Source organism: Protomyctophum parallelum (genome assembly GCF_964188405.1).
Source record: "Protomyctophum parallelum genome assembly, chromosome: 19".
In the NCBI taxonomy this organism is placed as follows: Eukaryota; Metazoa; Chordata; class Actinopteri; order Myctophiformes; family Myctophidae; genus Protomyctophum; species Protomyctophum parallelum.
In genome coordinates this window covers 7,772,359-7,793,207 of record NC_139717.1, presented here as the reverse complement: position 1 = coordinate 7,793,207, position 20,849 = coordinate 7,772,359, and the positions used below count along the sequence as shown (strand labels likewise).

Genomic DNA, 20,849 nt, shown 5'->3' with positions numbered 1-20,849 from the left:
GTGTGTGTGTGTGTGTGTGTGTGTGTGTGTGTGTGTGTGTGTGTGTGTGCCTTCCATTTCCACATACTTCCATTTGTCTGTCCTGATGTGACATCATTCATGTGGAATAAACTTTGAGAGTGTTTGTGTGTGTGTGTGTGTGTGTGTGTGTGTGTGTGTGTGTGTGTGTGTGTGTGTGTGTGTGTGTGTGTGTGTGTGTGTGTGTGTGTGTGTGTGACGCGTGTGTGTGTGTGTGTGTGTGTGTGTGTGTTTATTGGGACCCCTTGAAAATTGTTTGAGACACAGACTTCATAGGGTGAAAACAATGCATGCAGGGCGCCCGCATTGCAAGGCTCTGGCCTGTTTGAGTCCCGTTCATGACGACCTTTGCTGCATGTATGATGTCTCTCCCCATCTCTCTCTGCCTCTTTCCTGTCAATCTTCACTTGTATGATCTATCAATAAAGGCAGAAAAGCCACAAAACAAATCTTTAAAAAAGATGAAAAAAAGAAAAAGAAAACAACACATGCAGCGCTAGGGAACCTTCAACCTACACACATATGGTTATACATTTTATGTTTATTTTTTTGTCATAGCACAACTATTCGAAATATTCGAAACTTTCCAAGATTCTGCCAATAATCAAAGAAAGAATCACGTGACGTTCATCCCCTCCCCTCATTCTAGGACATGACGTATGTGTGTAGGCAATAGGCATGTGTTAGTTCCAGACTAATCTACTAATGCTTAATGTCTCATCAGGCTGGAATTAGACCATTCAACCATGTGTGCCTATACACACGCACGCGCGCACACCCATCCACACACACAATGGGCTCATGCCACATAGAGTATAGGCTCATGCACACAGAATAACTCTTCCTATACTTCTGGGCCCCTTCCCTATACTTCCATAAGTGTTACCGATATTAACGCTCAAACATCTTAATTTCAAGGACCCCCGCGTAACTCTGAGAGTGTATACGTCCATTTCATTTGTACACTCAGGGGCCATTTGGAACCGCCACTCAAGGACACTTTGAGACCTCACTGGTGTAGCAGTGTTGCACAATAGGAGCAGTGGAGCACCCTGACTCTGTTTGACCAGAATGGAACAGAGAGCCTTCATTAGTATCATCGGCCTGGGTATTAACACCTATGAAGGAAGTAGCCTATAGGGGAGGGGCCTAAGCTTAGCCCAAGCTCATATGTGCACATAATATATATAGAGCCCATTCGATTTTGTGTGTAGAAAAAGTATCAACTGCAATTAATGAATAGTAATTTAAGTAAAAGTCCGGAAATCTATTTACTTGAGGAAAAATACAAAAGTATGTTCGTATATCAACTACCAAAAGTAAAATAGCATGCTCAAATTAAAAATCTACAAGCTCATAAGCTTCTGAGCTTGTACTGTAAGCTATTTTCAAATTGCCAAAGTATAAGAAGTGATTTAATCCAAATCTACAAAGTAATACAAAAATAATCTATTGATTGTAGTGGAGTAAAAGTAGGCCCGCAATATTTTCCTTTGAGAAGCCCAGGACCAGTATAGTCGAGTACAAATTATTGGAATTTGGAAAATACTCCAGCAAAGTGTAAATACAATATATATATATATATATATATATATATATATATATATATATATATATATATATATATAAATAAGTACAGTACTAAGCACATCTGAGTTTGTCAGTTTGACTTTTATTTTGAAAAGTAGGCCGGGACACTGACACTGCAGGTAGCCTATAGTTGTTGCTGCTTCTGCCAGCTTCACATACGTGCTGGTTGGTGCTGGCGTGCTGCTGCTGCTGCTACAAACACACACGCACACACACACACACACACGCATCTTGGTGATGGGAGAGGCTTAAATATCATTGGAATAAATGGCTCTCAGCATCAAGACAGCGATGGTCCTCCTCGCTACAGAATGTTAGACTATATGTTCACGTCAACAACAGGGGAGAAAATGGGCGAGGAAACAGACACATGCTCCGTGAGTTGTTGAACATTATGATGAGAGCGGAATGATCAAACGGATCCATTTATTCTATGATATAGCTACCATGATGTCAATTAGCCTACCGTGGTAGTGTAGGCTAGTATATCCACCCATTAAACTTTAATGCACTGGCTGGCACACACTGCGTCATTTCAAGTTCAACGCATGCTGCTCAGAGTCATTATACTGTATGTAGGCGTATCCCAATGAATTGTTGTCTTGTCTTGACATGATAAAAGTAAATATACAGCCAAAGTGAAGTGTAATGCAAACCCAGACGTGGATGTAGAGGTTTACATTTAGATTGAAATGTAAACAAGGGTGGGACAGACAGATTGAGAGACTTCACACCCACACCATGCGGCTTAATTACACTTGCACCATTTGTTAGAGCTTTGGACCTACCGGTATATAGATATATATGGACTGGACCTATAGGCTACTGTATATTTTATTTGAGACCAGCGCCTGTTTGGACAAAATACAGATAGTATACAGATTGTATAGGCCTAAACCGGTTTATTTAAAACTATTAGGCAGGTTAATTGGCCAATATTTATACAATATTGATGACATTATATATATCCCATTAACCATTTTTATTTCATGCAGATATTTCCACCAAAAAACTGAATTCAGATATAGAACTTTTATTCTTTTCAGAGATAGGTCCGGAGCATGACTCCATTATAGCTCATTCATGTGGCGTGCCACATTACTATTGAGTGGAGTTTAAAAGTCAGATGTCTAATATATTGAAATCTGACTCTATACTATAATATACCAAATTATGCAATTGAATGTAACTAACTTAACTTAATAACTTAAGTAAGCATTGCCAAGCCATTTAATAGGGCCGTAGGAGCCTATCTCCTGTTTCATCGGTGTGAGGCAGCTTGATGTACAAGTACACGCCCTGGACCTGATGATGTGGGTATGACGCACGGACCTGACCCCCCCCCCCCCACACACACACACACACACACACACACCCCAAGTCTTTGGTATGACCCGTCCTGGCTGGGGATCGAACCCCGACCTCCCATGCAGTCCCAGGATGGACAGGACACTAACCACAACTTGCCACTGAGCTGGTGGAAATGGAATCTACGTAGACAAATGACAAATGTTGGCTATTTGTAGAATGATACGCACTGTATGCTTTAGTTTAGTCTAGTCTACTGGCGCTATCTTGGGGTTTATGCATGTCATGTGGTGACGTGCTTACACAAGGATATTTCCATGAATTGTTAAGTTACAAATGGAAAGCATTCCCCATTGTAAATCTGTCCATCTGTCTCTCTCTCTCTCATTCCCTGTCCCTCCTCTCTCTCTCTCTCTCTCTCTCCCCCACACACTCCTCTCCTCACACACACAGTCCTGGGTTGATCAATGGAAACCTCGGTGAAAGCAGCTGAGGTGATATCATCATCCCCTCAGGCCGGCGGTGTGCCTCCTCTATCCCCGGAGCAGAGCCCTGGCAGCCAGGCAGCGTCCTCACCCGCTCCTCAGGCTCCAGCCCAGGCCCACTTCTCTTCCAGAGCCTCTGGGGACCACCTGGAGGACATGAGCAAGAGGCTGGAGGACATCCTCAGTACATACGGATCGGCGGCCTCCCTCATGGACAAGGTACATTACTGTAGTAGCCTAAGCCTATAGGTATGTAGGGCTGTCACGGTTACACAATTAACCCATTTAGACTTCAGGTAGATTCTACAAATGCCTTCTAAAAAACCTCCCTGCAAGCCAAATGACAACTGATCCCAGCCAATATGGAGATGATCTTTACGTCATTTCCGAGATGTCTTCACCAGTTGAAACTAAGAATATAGCTTATTCTGGGCCAGATCTGACTAGTTATGATATGACTTAAATTGATCTGGCCTCGATTGGAGTCATCGGACTCTCTCTGATTCATCCAGGAACGTCCGTCTTAGTGGGCAACATTTATGTTGGTTGAAAGCAGGTGATATTCTGGGACAGATCTGACTAGTCATGGTTTAACTTGATCTGGCCCCAAACGAGACGTCACCAATTCGTCCAATAGTTTCATTACATAGATACTCCACTGTTACGTTCTTAGTTTACGCATGTTTCATGATAACTACTTTTATGTGATGTATGCCTTGCTTTTTGTTATTGTTATAAATCGGATTCTGAGTGTCTGCTAAATGCCTAAATTGTAAATTCATGTCAAGGACCCCAAAAATATATGTAATTTGTCGCCGACCCCCATCTGAAAATATGTTGTTCCAGGGACCCCCCAGAAGCAAGGTTTTGAGTTAAAACGTTCGCTCTGAAATACTATATATTCAAAGTTTTGTGCCACATTTTCATGATTTTTCAAAAATAGCAGATCTATCAGCTCATAGCGCGGCACACGCTTGCAATCTGCTATTTTTCAATAGCTAAAGTATAACATAACGCTTAAAACACCAACTCCAACTCCCGTCCTGAATAATTTGCGAGGGTTAGGGTTAATAATTTAATTGTGTTTTTGGCATTGGAAACTGGAACATTATGAATAGAAATCACAAATCCATTTGCCTTTTAGACTTCACAATCAAATAGTGTACACACAGGGCATATATGACAAATGAAGAAAAAGGAGAATTTACGTCATATGTGTCTGAACAAATCAGCGTTTTGTGGCAGCACAAACATTAAATGCCATTGACAATGAATGGAGAATTTAAAGATGGAGTGCCGTGATTTTTTTCCACACTTAAACATGATCATCAGGTGTATTTAGGTGTATATGAGGTATAATTTTTTCAAAGAAGTGTACAGTATTTGTTAAAATGATGGTTTTATGTGGACACACCCACCAGTTCATTAGGTATGCGTGAGTTTAACCATAGCACCACCCACCTAATCCAGTCCCTCCGCCTCCTCCTTTAAGACCACCCACTTGTCCTAGTCCCTCCCCCTCCTTATAAAAGGACAGCCCATGGCTCTGCCCTTTTGTTTACAAAATGGCAAATTGGTGTCTGTAATGTAACAAAAACTCATGTTTTTGTGAATGTTAGAAGTGAACACTTCCAATATTTCTGAGATATCGTATAGGCACCATTATGCACTTATACTGCCACCATCCATGTATAGGCATATAATCCATGCATCCATACCATATCAGATCTGTTTTTTCTGATTTTTTATAATCATTTATTTATTTCCTCCAATTATATTGACCCTATTGTCGCAATCAGCTCAGCTCATCATCCAATTCGATCATAGTTTAACAGCAGAAACAATTAGTTTGATAGATCATTTAGCCTACAATATATTGTAGGCTATTGATTTCCTCCAGCTAAGCACCCTGGCATTAAAACTGTCCTTTATCTGACTGCGTTGAGTTTCAGCAAAAGTCGCCAGATTTAAAGAAACAAGCGGCCAGGTCCACAAAAATAAGTCACAGAAATTGCCGTGAATATTTATGAAAACGTTTCAACAACACCAATCCTTTTAACAACATATTAATCTGAGGGTCCTTCACATGAATCATTGGTCAAGTCAACCACATCTCCCCTGAAAGTTACTTATATGAAAACAAGCCCAAGTCGCTTGTAATAGCCAGACATGGCAACATGACATCCAGCGCGACACAACATACTTCTAATTCTTGACTTTACAGCCTCGTATAAGTATTAGGATCTACATACATATTGACTACAACAGCCAACAAGAATGCACACTGTGACACTACACTCTGTATCAAAGCCCGACCACTGTGATTATAAAAGAAACAACCTACTCCTTGAGAACAACAAGAGCAACTATACAGCAGAGCAGGTAGGCTATAAGACTGGTTTGTTGTGGTTTCCTTCCTGAGGACCCGACGTGAACATTTACTTGCTTTCAATCTAACGAAAAACAGTCTGCTCTGCTGTGAACTGGTAATGTGTGAAATGACTGTTTGAAAATCTGCCACACAGTTAGACACACACAGAGCAGCAAAAGCAAACTGACTGCGCTGTTCAGTTCACACGTGTGTATGTGGCAGGCAGCTCCGCCCACAGAGGTTGTCGTATTTAAAAAATATGTATAGAGGGGGAGGTGCGTGTGTGCGTGCAATATTTTTACGTCACACTATCCGTGTTTACTTCATTGGCCCGTTTGACCGTCAAGGGTTCAGCCTCCAGGAAGAAACCCTAAATACAAAGTTATTACACCATTGGACATAAAAACGACTCCAGGGTGTCTAATGAAGTACTGTCACCCCATAGACACATGAAAAGCTGGAAAAATACAAAAATTGTGGCACTCCATCTTTAAGGTAATGTGGACGAGCAAATCGGCTTTTCTAAATAGTGAAACTGTTTTAATTCAGCTCGGGGGCTTATACCTGTGTGTGTATACAGTATACTGTATATAATATTTATATATCACATAAATTCAGTTGTCATCTTACATGATCATGGTGAAAAGATGAGTTTTTTAAACATTGTATCATGGTTAAAAGATAATAACATAAACAAGTTGACAAATTAATTCATGAAGTATATTAATTTTTTATTGGATGATGTATGACGACAAAAGCGCCCCTCACTTCACATGGGTGTGATTTTTAGATATTAATGCACAGTCTATAGCCCCAATGGGGGCTTTTAAGCAGTAGTTTTTGATTGATTGATTGAATACTTTATTAACAGTTTGCATGGACAAGCACAGGGAAGTACAGTACAATAAAAGGTCTGCTAAAAGGATCTACTGTATATATTTCTGTCAGTATGGTGAGGGTAATGGGGGAAGGACTGTCATTAAATTAAAGTATAATATAATATAGTATAACAATAATATGAAAGGCCTAGCGTTCACATTCTGGCATGCCTTGCCAGGACACTGTTGCACTTCAACGTGCACTGGTGCAGTGAAAGTCTGTGTCCGCTCTTCCGTTTTTAGACTTGGAAAAGTCCAACATCACACATGTTGGTGTGACTAAGGGATTCACTGCAAAAAATAAATATTTATATTTTATTTTTTACATTATCAACTATTATGCGAATTTGACGAGTTGGCATTTCAGTCTGGAGCCTTGGCTTGTGCATAATTATTGTTGTATGCCTGTAGCCGAAAGGACAGGGTCGTTGTAATTGGCTAGTAGTGCAGATCCTATATGCCGGACTGACAGCTTGGCTAGTCCTATAGCATTTTGGAGTAGCGGTGGGCGATATGGAAAAATATAATATCACAATATTGTTTTAAGCAGTATCACGATACATGATATTATCACAGTATTCTTTCCACACGGTTTTTAAGTCACTTAACGGTACAACCACCTACAAGGTAACCTACAAAATACTTAATTTTGGCTAACGAAACCGTCGTTCTACAAAAGTATAAATTAAGGTATAGAACTGCATTCACTGTATCACGATATATACAGTACGATATCTCTGATTATTACACAGCTTGGTTCTGATCTGATCAATCGCTGAATTCAGCTAGGTGTTATTTCTTGATAATGACCGCTCTGCTCTATAACAGACCGATGGCTAATCAACCCCAGCTTTGATCAAAGCCTGCCTCAGAGCACTCGGCCCATATCAATCCACACTTCCGCATCAGCGCTGTAAAAGAGGTGCTGGCCCGGTACAACTTTTAAAAGGACTTTCTTGTATATATTGTAGATAGACATATTTTGTAATTTTTGTATAAAACCCATGTTACTTATAGGCCTTTTTGTCAACTGGCCATTTCTTATTTTATCTAAGTAACTGTGTAATAAGTGGGATAATGTCTGACTAGGTTGTCATTGTTGGGATATGATTCACCTTCAGGGTGAATTCCGTTCGTGTCGTGGTTAATCACTCGTGTCCGTGAATTGTCTCCCAACAATGACCAGCTAGCCATATACGATACGATATTTATCACAATACAATATTTATCACGATATCTCCCACCCCTATTTTGGACTGCATATGTCATAGTCTGGAGGGATGATTGCTCTGCGATGATAAATTCACCAAAAAAGAACATATTAGTTGTTGACTGAATATTGAATATGCAGGGATTTTAGGTCCTTGGCCTGCACAAGAAATATGATGCTGATTGACATACACAGTATTTCCACCTGCCTGAATAATAACTACGGCTGTCAAAATAGCTAATTAATTCAGTTAATTCATTTGTAAAATGTAACGCAAATTAATCCATACGTAGATGACCTTCCCCATACTGTACATCCCATAATCCTCTGCGCTCTGGTATCTGATGGCTGATAAATCCAAAGACATGTAAAGAGAAGCCCTATCTAGCCCTATCTGGATGGGGCTAGATAGGGCCATAAAAGGCTGCACAATTTACATTGGCAGCAGCTCAAATCACGACAACGGGATGCGAGACATGGAGAGAGAGCAAGAGACTAGAGTGTCACTTATCTTTCGGTTCTGACATTTTGGACATAGTTGAATGGTGATTAATCATGATTAATACATTTTTAAGCTGTGATTAATCTGATTTAAAGTTTTTCATCATTTGCCTTAATACCGCTAATAACGTTTTGTTTTGAACACCTCAGACGGTGGTGGTGAAGACAGACGAAGACAGGATGGAGGCGGAGCCAAGCGATGATGTCACCATCGCCAAGGAAGCAGGTGCGACAGGGATAGAGGGATTATGTCAGGCCACGTCATTATCAATCACTGTTTCTCAACGTCCGGTCCAGGGGTCCAAATTCCCACCCAGTTTCAACTGAAAATGAATTGGTTCAGAACCGTAAAGGTTGGTTTGGAACTGGTTCCGTGAAAGCACCACTGTTCCAAGAATCTAGAAAGGAACCAGTTCTAGAGCCAAAGTTATTTTGGTGGAAAAGTTCAAAGAGTTCTATTAACACTTGTTGTGACCCCCAACTGGGCGTCTGTGACCTATATCAAACCAGGCCTCCTTGAAATTCAAGGAGGTTGAGAATCACTGACAACATGATGACATTAAATAAAATCAAACAAGACAACTTCTAACAACTCTCTTCTGTATGCGTGCGTGCGTGTGTGTATGTGCGTGTGGTACAGGCAATGTCATGCAGAGTCTGAAAAAGTTGTCTTCTCCAGATGAGAAACTGGAAGTTCTGGTCAAAAAGTACGCTGAACTGGTGAGTGCATCATTCCACAAACAAACATGTACACCTACAATACACTTGCTGTATTAGGACTCCATTCCGCCACTGTCGGAGAACTTGTATGTTCAAAACCTTTACTTTTCAGGAAATAGGGAAAAATAACAAGATGTTGAAATATGGAGATCTAAGGGCCGATTCATACTCCTATTTTACCGCTGTTTCGGCGCTGTAGTGCCGAAATGATTTCGGCTCGTCAGAAACTTTCAGTAGCACCGAAGAGCCGACTTTAGGACGGTACCCGCCCCCCCCGAACCTCAAATGACGTCAAATTGTAGGCTCTACAGAGCCGAACCGACTTTTATTCGGCTCTAAAATAGGAGTATGAATCGGCCCTAAGGTTTCTGCCTGACAGCGACGATGTGCATGTGTATACAGTACTGCATTGGTTAAAGTGGGGTCCGGGGACCCCCCAGTAGGGTTGTCAAGATCGGATCGGGTGATCGGAAATCGGCTCCGATCACAAGATCCGATCGGATTTTTTATTGTCTAATGTAAATCTCAAAGAAAGATGTATAAGCAGTGAGATTTTGTAAAAACTGTTGTGTTTATGCTAGTTGTTTTCCTTCTGGTCAAGCAAAGACTAGTCACACTCAGAGGTGTGAAAGACACCTATGATGAAAACAAAGGAAATGCATCCCCCGCTATGCATGATGGCATAGGTGTCTGTACTCTGTAGTACTCTCTCTGAATGAGAGAGATACTCTTCAAGAGTTTTAACTTGACTTCAGTTTTATAAGCTGTAGAACTGTATTCACTCTAATTAAACAATACATCATTATTTAGCTATGATTCCATGCTTTCATAGAAAGAAAAAGGCAAAATGTGGGGGTGTGGAACGCATGTGTCAAAATGTTGAAGGCGCCGGGTGGTGGGGCAAACGGTTCTCAAGTTACGTGGATTACAGACATACACACACACACAGAGACATGGTGCATTTATAGACAGATAGATGTATCTTTGTCTCGTCATCAGGCTGAAGCGCGGCGGGCGGACGACAAGCGGCAGCGCGCCATGCAGCAGAAGCACTCGGCGCTGCTCCGGGAGAGGGAGAACCTCCAGGCGGAGAACAGCAGGAGCATCCTGGCTCGCAGCAAGATGGAGGTGCTCTGCAGAGAGCTGCAGAGACAGAACAAGAGCCTCAAGGTATAGGAGGGAGGAGATGGAGGTGCTCTGCAGAGAGCTGCAGAGACAGAACAAGAGCCTCAAGGTATAGGAGGGAGGGTGCAGATTCTGGCCTGGGGACTAGGGGGGGCAGATTTTATATGGCTTCTTTCCTAAAATGTATTATTGACGGCCCACCGGTATAGTCATGTGAAATTCATACACATGACTACATCTGCTATTTTCAAAAGATTTTTAATAGCATTTCATACATTTGAAACTACTAACTGAGTATTATTTTGATGCAAATACATTTGTGCTTTTACTAATACCAAACTTGTATACAGACCATTTCTACAAGGGTTTTGATACTTTCACTTAAGTAAAAGAAATATGTGAGTACTTCTTCCACCACGGCCCCTATCCTAGCTCAGCCTCTCTTCTATTCTCACCCTATCCGTCCCGCCACCCACCTCCCCCTCTCTCCCCCCTCTCTCCCCCCTCCCCAGGAGGAGACCCTGCAGCGCTGCAGGGAGGATGAGGAGCGGCGGTCGGAGATCACCACTCACTTCCAGAACACGCTGACGGACATCCAGGCCCAGATCGAGCAGCACAGCAACCGCAACACCAAGCTGTGCAGCGAGAATGGCCTGCTGGCCGACAAGCTGGAGAGCCTCATGCACCAGTACGAGAACCGAGAGGAGGTACGTACTGCACAAGAAAGCGCTGATGACGACGTTCGCTTATTATTTCATGAACAGAACTGGGACGATAGGGTTCATGTGGTTAAGTGCTGTTGAAGCCACGGTCATCATTGTTTGTGTGTGTGTGTGTGTGTGTGTGTGCGTGTGCGTGTGCGTGTGCGTGTGCGTGCGTGTGCACAGAGTCTGGAGAAGCTGAACAAGCATCGTGACCTGCAGCTGAAGCTGTCTGACACCAGGCTGGAGCAGTCCAATGCTCTGCTTGCGGAGGCAGAGGAGAAGCACAAGAGAGAGAAGGAATACGTGAGTTCCCCCTCATCATGGTACACAACAACGCATCAGAGATCACACACAATCCAGGTGTTGACACTAAACGTACCCACCTGCCCCTGGCAGGTAAATAAAACTTTCGGGCAGGTGGAGTCCGCTTTCAGGTTGCCCGACCGGGCAAGTGCTCGTTTGAGAGGGGGACGCAACTGTCTATAGTCTATACTATATATATGAGATATCTGTCTAAACACCTGAACGTGGCCATAGCGCTCTGTCTCCTGGTGTGTGGAATGTAAAATTCCAGCACTGTTTACCTATAATGTGCTCTTTTCACTTCTAAAAAAAGAAAAAGGGTTACATTGAGTTCACATTTTAGCTAGCATTTTGTAATGGACAATTTACTTTTCAGGCAAGTAACATGACCTGTACTGGTACTTGCCTGACGGGCAAGTGCCTTTGGGCCCTTAGTGTCAACACCTGTTCAATCACACACAAGAGAGAGAAGGAGTGAGTTACTTCTCATCATTCATGGTACACGCAACACGTCCTCGTCAATGCTATCGGGTGGGAACCTTGTATGTCCAAAACTGTAACTTGTTTTTGGAAATAAACATAATGCTGCATTCGCATGGAATCAGGCAAGCGGTAGATGGCAAACCGGACTTCATTTTAGTGGACGGGAGCAGGACTGTAAATGGAACAGGACAGCACGGCAGCCAGAACCGGTTTGCCTGATTCCATGTGAATGCAGCATTAGGCATTTAATTACGGGTGGGGAGGGGGCATTAAAATGTTGAAATATGGAGGTACAGTACAAGGTTTCTGCCCAGTGAACAGTGACGATATTCAGTCAAATACACCAGCAACTCAACTAACCGAGAAAGCATCTGTGTCATTTTAGATTTTTGCTTTGACTATTCAAACATAGCAGATATACTTTTGCTTTGACTATATACAATTTTACAGCTGCTATTTTGGAACATTTTCGGGAAAAAATACTTGACTTAATGGGTTAAATGACATTTCACACAGTCATCCATTAAATAAAGTTTAATCATTAAATATCTTCATGTTTTTTGCAAATTTGTGATTCTACATTTCTTTCAGCTACAGTAGGGTGATTCTTTTCTACTGTATTTTTATCATTTTAAAGCTACAGTCCAGAAGTCTTATGTCTGTTGTCTCCCTCTCCTGACGGAGAGGGGTAATTGCAACAGGGGTCATTTACAATTAAATTACATCCATGGCTCTATTTTTCGTCACTGCCTATACCCCTTATCTATAAACTTTTTTACTATTTTGAAAAACGTTGACACGTTGTGAGCTTGTAGATCGGCTATTTGAACTGTTCAAAATGTTTTTCAAAATAGTAAAAAAAAAAGGAAAATATGTTTAGGGATAAACTTATTTAGGCAGTTGAAGGCAGTTGGTTAAAAATAATGTTTTATTCATTAGAGTCGGTCCTGGGTTGTGGCTTTAATCACTAATTCACTTTATACATTTACTTTTTACTATGCTATATAAAGGTTATTATTATAATTGTTGTTGTGTAGACTAGAGCGGTATTTTCGGGTAGAATGTCTATGTGATAAATTATGGAAAATATCCATATCAATGTGTTTATTGGAGAATATTCGTGCGGAGACACGTTACTTACAACAGTGCGACGGCCAGGCCTCCTGGCCTGATCAACCGTAATATCCTGTTCTTCCCGAGATGAGGTTAATGAATAATTCTGGTCCAATGCGATGCTGCCATAGCCTGGTAAACCAACCCCGGTCACGTGAATTCACATTATCGTGTGCCTTCTGCAGAGCGGTCTGGCGACTCTGGCCCCAAGCGCTGGGCGGGCGTTTGGCAGAAACCAAACAGTGGAAGAGCCAATCGGCGTCTGCGCTCAGGGCCCATGTGATTGACAGATGCTGATTGGCTCTCCCACTTTTTTGCTTTCTACAAAACACCAGGCCGGTGCAGCAGTGGACATTTTGTAGACTAAAACTATGACGAATTTCTTTTCGTCGACTACCTTTTTTCACTGACAAGTGAGAGGCTTGTCTTTGTCTGTATCAGCCAGGGTGTGGGAGTTTCAATGCGCTGGCTAGAGTAGACCACAGTCTATCCCCGTTTCAATGCGCTAGACCAGTGGTTCCCAAACTTTTTCATGTCAAGGACCCCCAAATTGACACTAATTAGCCCCACGGACCCCCATTTGAACTCTTACAGTTACAGACCCATAAGGGTCCATTAGGTTCCTAACTATCATATAGCTGGGGACCCCCTGGAACTCCCTCAAGGACCCCTAGGGGTCCCCGGACCCCACTTTGGGAACCACTGTGCTAGACCTCTGGAAGATGGATTTCTGAGGTGGAGCACAACACCTACCATCATCTCCCAGTACTTATACCACACAACATCAAGCCATGCTCCTCATACGCTGAGTTGGCGGTGCTCGGACACACAAAACAGGCCAGGTTTCACTGACGAAACAAAAATGAAAAAATTACTAAAAATAAATCAAATTTTGGTGTCAAAATCAACACTGGTCTGCAGAAGATGTACACATGAGATGCGACCGGGATGGTTTACCAGGCAATATATCTACCCGAAAATACATGTTTGTGTTGTGGTGACGTCACGATGATTGTGTCTTTCTTAGTCTGTGCATAACGCCCTAGACTGACTGTGATTGTATACTGTCTCTGTCATAGTTACTTAGGGAGGCTATTGACAAAACAAAGAAATGCTACACAATGAAGGAACAGGAGCTGGCCATGAAGAAGAAGGTAAATGAATGCCTCTCTCTGATCCAACTGTCTCTTTGTCCTATAACTATAGTTACTGATACAGGCCGCTGAGTGGAAACTGCAAGCTCAGCAACTCAATGAGCATGGGACTATGATGCAGGCACAGGTGAATATCACAGAGAAATTATGATACAAAAGAAGCAAAGCGGTCAGTGGTTCTCAAAACGTGTTTTCAGCGTGAGTTCCAAAAGACAAATTTCTTTGTCTTGCCAGGACCCATAAACTTAGAAAAATACATCATGAATTAAGTCCCATTTCTAAAATAGTGAAAATAGCCGATCGACGCGACTGGAATGTAACGTGTTATGAGCTTGAACATCGGCTAAAAATAAATTATGGAATCTTTTTAGATTTATTTATTTTTATTTATTTTAAAACATGTACTCAATGGGTTCCGACCCATTTTGGGAAACACTGCTTTACAGTAATGTCTCGAGAACAGAGAAATGGCAGAAACAGCGTCCACTCAAACTGGGATGAATACTGTTCTGCACAGGTCTACAGTACTAGTACCAACCTCTGAGCTACATCTTAGGTCCAAATCGCACCATTGATTTGCCACGCAACTCTGTGTGCCATGATGCAACTACTTGCAACCATTATCTGCATCCCTAATGTCAGTTACAAGAAGTTACATTGGGTGTGGTTTGTTTAAAATAGCCAACCTACAATCTCGATGGTTGTAGAGGGAACGTTGGTTATTGCATGGATTAACTCCTGAACAATGTGGAGCATGTACATAATTCTTGACTAATGTGGCATAGTCACTGCAGTGTGACATCTTGCAGTGGAATGTTGTACAAAGTGTCAATGTGGTTGGATGAATCTTTACCACTTGCATCTTAACCACTTGAACCCTATCATCCATAATCTGTGGGGAACATTAGGCAAAATTATTTTTGGAGAATACATTTGTAGATTGGGGGGAAAAGTGGTCAAAGTATAGTAACTCATGTTTGACTAAGAATAGAGGGTTAAAGTGGTTAATGCTGACTATGTGCAATTGTGCATCAACATTACTTCAAATGTCTCTCCAGTTTTCAGGTTTGATGACTTGTTTTACCCAAAATTGAATTAATTTCCTGGGTTGATTTTTACACGTCCAATGTTTAGTTTTACTGTTATGAAAACCAGTGATAGAAACTATTATTGACGTGCTGTATGCAGTTCATAGTAGTTGTTAAATGTCAGTCATGTTTAAGATGTTTTACAAGTCAACGAGGACCTCATGACGGTTGGGGGTCCTACATCCCTAAATGGCTAATACGATTATTATAGAAAGAGTTGAATTAGTTTAGTTGGTTGAAATTGACAGTAGAGCAGTAGAGTCGAATTGACAAACATTTGACGTCACAATTGCAGATACTTTCCTAGCTGATGGCAGTGTAGTTGTACTTTAGCTAGAAAAGAAGCCTGTAGCTCAGTCTGTCTGTCTGTCCACAGTTGACCCTCTATTCCCAGAAGTTTGACGAATTCCAGATCACCCTGTCCAAGAGCAACGACATCTATGTCAGCTTCAAACAGGAAATGGATAAGGTAGGTTGTCAACGTGGGTGGGTCATTAGGCCATGTATATTCTGATATGATAACAATTAGACCTATTTCATCCCATGGGGTAAATTCAGCTGAGTGCTGCCCACAGAGGAGCGCAGGGGGGGTGAGCAGTTAGGTTAAATGTCTTGCTCCGGAAATAGAATCTGGCACCTTCTAAATTCCCTGGCTTGCTCTCTACCCATTCAGCTATGGCTGTATAGCCTGAGCAGTGGATCTCAAAGTGGGTGCTGTGACGCAAGTCCAGGGGTGCCTCAGAAGAACCCTCCTCGCCAAAAATAGCAGATCTACAAGCTTGTGGGCTTCTGGATCTGCTGTTTTTTGGTGAATAGGGATGCTGGGGTTTTCTCAGTGCTTCGGGGTTCAAGTGGTTAAATGTCAAGTGTAACGTTATTTGTCGTAATGTAAACTGCTATTCTCTCAAGTTTTCTCAAGAGGAGCACTCCTGATTAATGTCACTTTCATATGCATAGGCATTGGAAAAGACACGGCCACAATCGTTTAGCAGAGGCGTCTCACTCATGTGTAGCGCTCTGGACATAATGCAAAGCTCTCGCTCAGAACAATATTTTAGTTTGGCCCCATGCTCTCCGTCTGTTTACTCTGTTAGCAATATATAAAGTTGTGGAGGTTCTTGAAAGTGGATACAGACCATCCTTTACTAAGTATGTCATGTGTGATGCAGTCAGAACATTCTTTAAATGTGAAACATGTGGTTGTTTTAGATGACTGGGAAGATGAAGAAACTGGAGAAGGAGTCCACTGTGTGGAAGACGAGGTTCGAGAGCTGCAACCAGGCTCTGGCCGGCATGATTGAAGAGGTATGTACTTTACGGTGATGCTGAAGTCACCTTTCAATGTTATGTCCGTGTTATGTCAACTGTTTAAGACCCCCCATAACTCGGAGAGTTACAGGTTCATTGATTCTATTTTTCACTGTGTAACAGAAATAAGTTCAATTAAGTCCAGTTTACGTTTCTGTAACTCTTACTCATGGTATCTAAAATCTCCCCTTATCATCCTAAGTTGAAAAGGTTTATTTGTGCTTGGGTGGTGCATCGGTAAGTTTCATGTCCCCCACAATGGGTTAAAATCCACTGCAGTGCAGCCAGATTGGCCAAGCGTTTAATCAAACACATTTGGAGAAAATGGGGGAAGAATAAAGGGTATGCACATGCATAAAGTGAGTGGCGAATTGATTGGCAAACTGAATGGCAAAGTGAGTTTAACGCAGTCAGATAGGACTTTTCTGTTTAGATATATGGGCTGTCAAGGCGTGAGTTTTTTGCCACTCAGTAGGCGTTCCTGCATAACTTCCGAGTATGATGATGATGTCACGTGCATAACTGCATACCTTCTTTAATCAAATTTAAACCAATTTTTTGGACCTGCTATTTGACCGTGATCTCACTATTATTTTTCATTCTCATTGTTCTTGCACCCCATCCCCCTTCTCACCATCACCTTGCTCCCAGCCTGTCGCATTCACTTCACTCATCCATGAATGTATTCTCCCCTTCTCCAGCGGGCGGAGAAAGACAAAGAGTACGAGTCGTTTGTGGCGAAGATCCAGAAGCTGGAGCTGCTCTGCCGGGCGCTGCAGGAGGAGAGGAAGGCCCTGTACGACAAGATCAAGGACGTCCGCTCTGCCAACACCCAGTCCGGCCTCGCGTTCAAGGTCAACATGGGCCTGTCCGAGGAGGTCGAGCTGACCATCCCAGCGGTTGCCGTCCCGGCGGAAGCTGCTCCTGCTGGCCTCCTGACCACCGTGGAGATCCAGGAGATCCAGGAGCAAGACCCGGTCCTGACCCAGGGCATGAGCCGCCTGAAGGAGGAGCAGGCCAGGCTGCAGGCGTTCGCAGCCAGCCTGCTGTCCCGCTCCTCCGGTAAATTCTCCTTCTATAAGCGTGGAATGCCCTGACCCCCTCCCCCCAAAAATGCAGATCACTTGCATCTTATAAAACAGGCCTGAAAATCCACCTTTCAGCTGCAGTATTTACAGTGTTTATTTTTTTACTGTGATGATTAGATCTTTTGTTGCTTTTACCTGTGATGATATTATTGATTGTGTCTATGAATTGATTGCATATGGCCTAAATGGAAACAAGACCACAAGGACTTTTCTGGGTGCTATCCCTTTTGGACTGAGTGTTTGACTGTACTCTGTTGCTGTTTATACATGCATTCCTTCTAATAAACTATTCAATCAATCAATTCAATCCTCAGACGCCGAGGAAGACGACGAGTGCGAGGACGACGAAGAGGACGCGCTGACCTCGGTGTTCGCCGGCATTACAAAGCAAAGCCGCGTCCAGAAGAAGACCGCGGAGGAGGAGAGCGCCGTTCCCGAGGCGGTCGACACCAAGCCAGATGAGGAACCGCCTACAGCTGAAGTGGCCGCCGTGGCCGAGCCCACTTCAACGATGGAGATCTGCAAAGAGACAACTGGGTCTCCGATGGCAGCTGCAGAACACGAAGAGCGGCCCACCGAATCGGTAGCGGTCACAGCACCGGTGAAGGAGGACGCTGGTCTAACTGTTGAGTCAACAACGGATTCCAGACCCGAAGCAGAGGAGGCGCAACGGCAGCACACACCAATGGTACCAGTACCAGAAGAAGAGCACACACAGCTGTCCCCTGAACCACTGTCGGAGCCCACGGAGGTGGAGTCCAAACCTGCAGGGGAAAAGGTAGGGCAGATGAGACACAACTTTAAATACAATGACAATGATATCAGTTCAGTTGCATTTGTTATATAATTCTCAGGAAATTGCTTAAAGCTGCTATAAGCAATAAAATATTTTAATGACTTTTAAATTTTATTCAGACACATCTGAATACATGTGTCTGTTTCCAGACCTGGGCAGACAGGTGCGGCCGTTTTCCGCTGTCTGCCAGCTTCTTTTCCGGGTTTTTAGACAGCTGGTGGATGGAAAAGCGGCAGAATGCCGCTGGGGCAAGCGTTTCCGGGAATCTGGCCGTCGCGGCATTCAGACGTGTGGGTGGAGCTTCTTTCGCATCCACCAGCTGTCTAAAAACCCGGAAAAGATGTCGGCAGACAGCAGAAAACAGCAGCAAAACAGAATTTTACGTCATAGTGTCTGAGCAAATAGGCATAGTTTCTATTTTACGTCATGATGATGTACGATGATAAGAGCGCCCCTCACTTCACACGTGTGTGATTTCTTTCCACATGATTTGAATGTCCAGCATTTATTTAAAAAAGTATTATCCGTTTGCCCTTGCCCTTTTTAAAGGTTGACGCTGAAGTGATGGAAATCGAGCTATCGCCCACGCCAGTGGCAGCGGCGCCACCGGTACAAGAAGAGAAGACCCAGAAGGAGCAGTGTGCCGAACCGGTACAACAAGAAGCATCGGTCCCTGTCCAGCCAGAAGCTGAAGATGGTCCCTCTAAAGGAGCCACTGCCTCAACAACAACAACAAAGGCAGACAGAGCCTGCAACAACCCTCAGCAGCCCATCAGGAAGAAGAAGAAAAGGATTAATAAGAAAGTGTAGTTATGTTGGGTTATGACTGTGTGTGTGTGTGTGTGTGTGTGTGTGTGTGTGTGTGTGTGTGTGTGTGTGTGTGTGTGTGTGTGTGTGTGTGTGTGTGTGTGTGTGTGTGTGTGGGGGGGTTAAGAACACTGGTTCTCAAAGTACCAACAGTCATACAGTCATGAGTCCCAACAACCTACCGAAAACTCTAACCTAACCCTAACCGCACATGGACGCCACGGGTGATTTTTAACCCGCCACGGGTTAGTTTGAACCTGCAGCACATGTCAGGAGCCACGGGTGAATTTTAACCCGCAGCACGGGTTACTTTTAACCCGCATCTCCGGAGCGACGGTGTTGTCGAACTAGTTACTGTAGGACTGTTGGTCTAACCAACGTATGTACCCCACGGGGGACCCTGAAGGGTTCCTTGTGGGGGTGCCGGGTCCCCCAGCTAAATGGTTCTTAGTTAGGAACCAAACAGAACAGGAACAGGTCTGTAGCTCTGAGAGTGTACAAATGGAACCATTTGTAGTAGTAGTAATTGTAGTAGTGTAGTAGTGGGGGTCTGTGGTGCCAATGCATACCAGACTGGGGGTCCTTGAAATGAAATAAAATAAAAAGTTTGAGAACCACTGGGTTAGAGGGAGATACTGTAGTCAGTGTGTGTGGGGGTGTATGTGTTACGGTGGGGGGTTATTTATATTTTATTTGGTCAGGGTGTGTATGTGTTTACCTAGTGCCTTATGACATACTGGGTTTGTCTCAACTGGTGTGAGCAAAGCGCTAGTGTACTGTACGTCTAAACGGGTTCTATACCGGGAGCAGACTGACGACATATTTAAACTGAAATGGCCGTGTATTTTTCAGTTTCAGTTTTTCAGCAAGTAAAAGTGGGCCTAGATATGACCCATTGTGGTGGGACTTACCGTCCTGAAGGAATGAGGAATTAGCACGTTATATATCGTTGACGGAATAGAGGAGGATGATGATGATGATGATCTTTGCAGCCTGAGCTTTAACAAAAAGGAACTGAATACTTTAAGCCTTGCCTTACTTACGCAAGACAAAAAAATAATCTATGCCAAACCAACATACTGTGTCTTTTCCATTGGAAATCACAAAAAGATGCTACTGAAATAAAAGTGTTTTTGACATAATTCATCTGTGTGTGTTTTTGATCTATTAAACAAATGCATTTATACATGTTTTAAACACTGGTTTATTGTAAACCCCCATATAAATCTATTTCTCTCTTTTTCATGAATTCAAATCCATAACTGGGTAACTAATTCATTTTTTTTAATGTACACTGATGTGCAGTTTAAAGACTAGTTTGATGGAACACATGGAAAATACAACTTCAGGAGTATTTGTTTTGCTGCATGTCAGGCAGCCAGTGCCATGGTGCAGTACACTATTCAAGCCAGGAGATGACGCAATAAGCACGCTGCAAGTGAAGCACATGAGGACTAAAACCTGTATAATTACCAGAGCCATAGATAGAGTATAGACAGAGTTGTATATATACCCCTCTCCAACTGTATTCCCCATATTCAACTGTTTTCATTTGGACACTTGGCACTTGCGTAGTTTGCGTCTTATTATTGGCAATGTAAACTATGTTTTCTCATACCAATAATAACGCACCTCCACCTCACTAGGTGGCGGCATCCCTACATAATCACGTTGGTCGCTCAACGCTGATTGGTCAGTGGGGCGGACCCGCACAGCTGCAGTTAGATTTAAAAACGAATTCTCATTTTCTCAACAACAAACAGTCATTCAAACACAACATAACGGCGGACGGCCGGACG

The 20,849-nt window shown here is 43.0% G+C and overlaps 1 protein-coding gene across 2 annotated transcripts in view; it reads left to right on the top strand.

The window, feature by feature from the left end:
* Positions 1-20,194, top strand: part of LOC310876302 (beta-taxilin-like) — a 22,948-nt gene extending 2,754 nt beyond the window's left edge. Inside the window, exons 2-13 of one of the 2 annotated variants that reach the window (XM_083789814.1) lie at positions 3,370-3,620; positions 8,512-8,587; positions 9,002-9,081; positions 10,081-10,251; positions 10,719-10,913; positions 11,094-11,213; positions 14,016-14,090; positions 15,428-15,520; positions 16,261-16,356; positions 17,061-17,421; positions 17,762-18,225; positions 18,793-20,194. In XM_083789814.1, coding sequence (XP_083645940.1) covers positions 3,384-3,620; positions 8,512-8,587; positions 9,002-9,081; positions 10,081-10,251; positions 10,719-10,913; positions 11,094-11,213; positions 14,016-14,090; positions 15,428-15,520; positions 16,261-16,356; positions 17,061-17,421; positions 17,762-18,225; positions 18,793-19,053 — 2,229 coding nt within the window. In that variant the 5' untranslated portion in view covers positions 3,370-3,383 and the 3' untranslated portion in view covers positions 19,054-20,194. Of the gene's footprint in view, positions 1-3,369; positions 3,621-8,511; positions 8,588-9,001; positions 9,082-10,080; positions 10,252-10,718; positions 10,914-11,093; positions 11,214-13,888; positions 13,964-14,015; positions 14,091-15,427; positions 15,521-16,260; positions 16,357-17,060; positions 17,422-17,761; positions 18,226-18,792 lie in introns of both variants that reach the window. The other variant, XM_083789815.1, reaches the window with a different exon arrangement.
* The last annotated feature ends 655 nt before the right edge of the window (positions 20,195-20,849 follow it).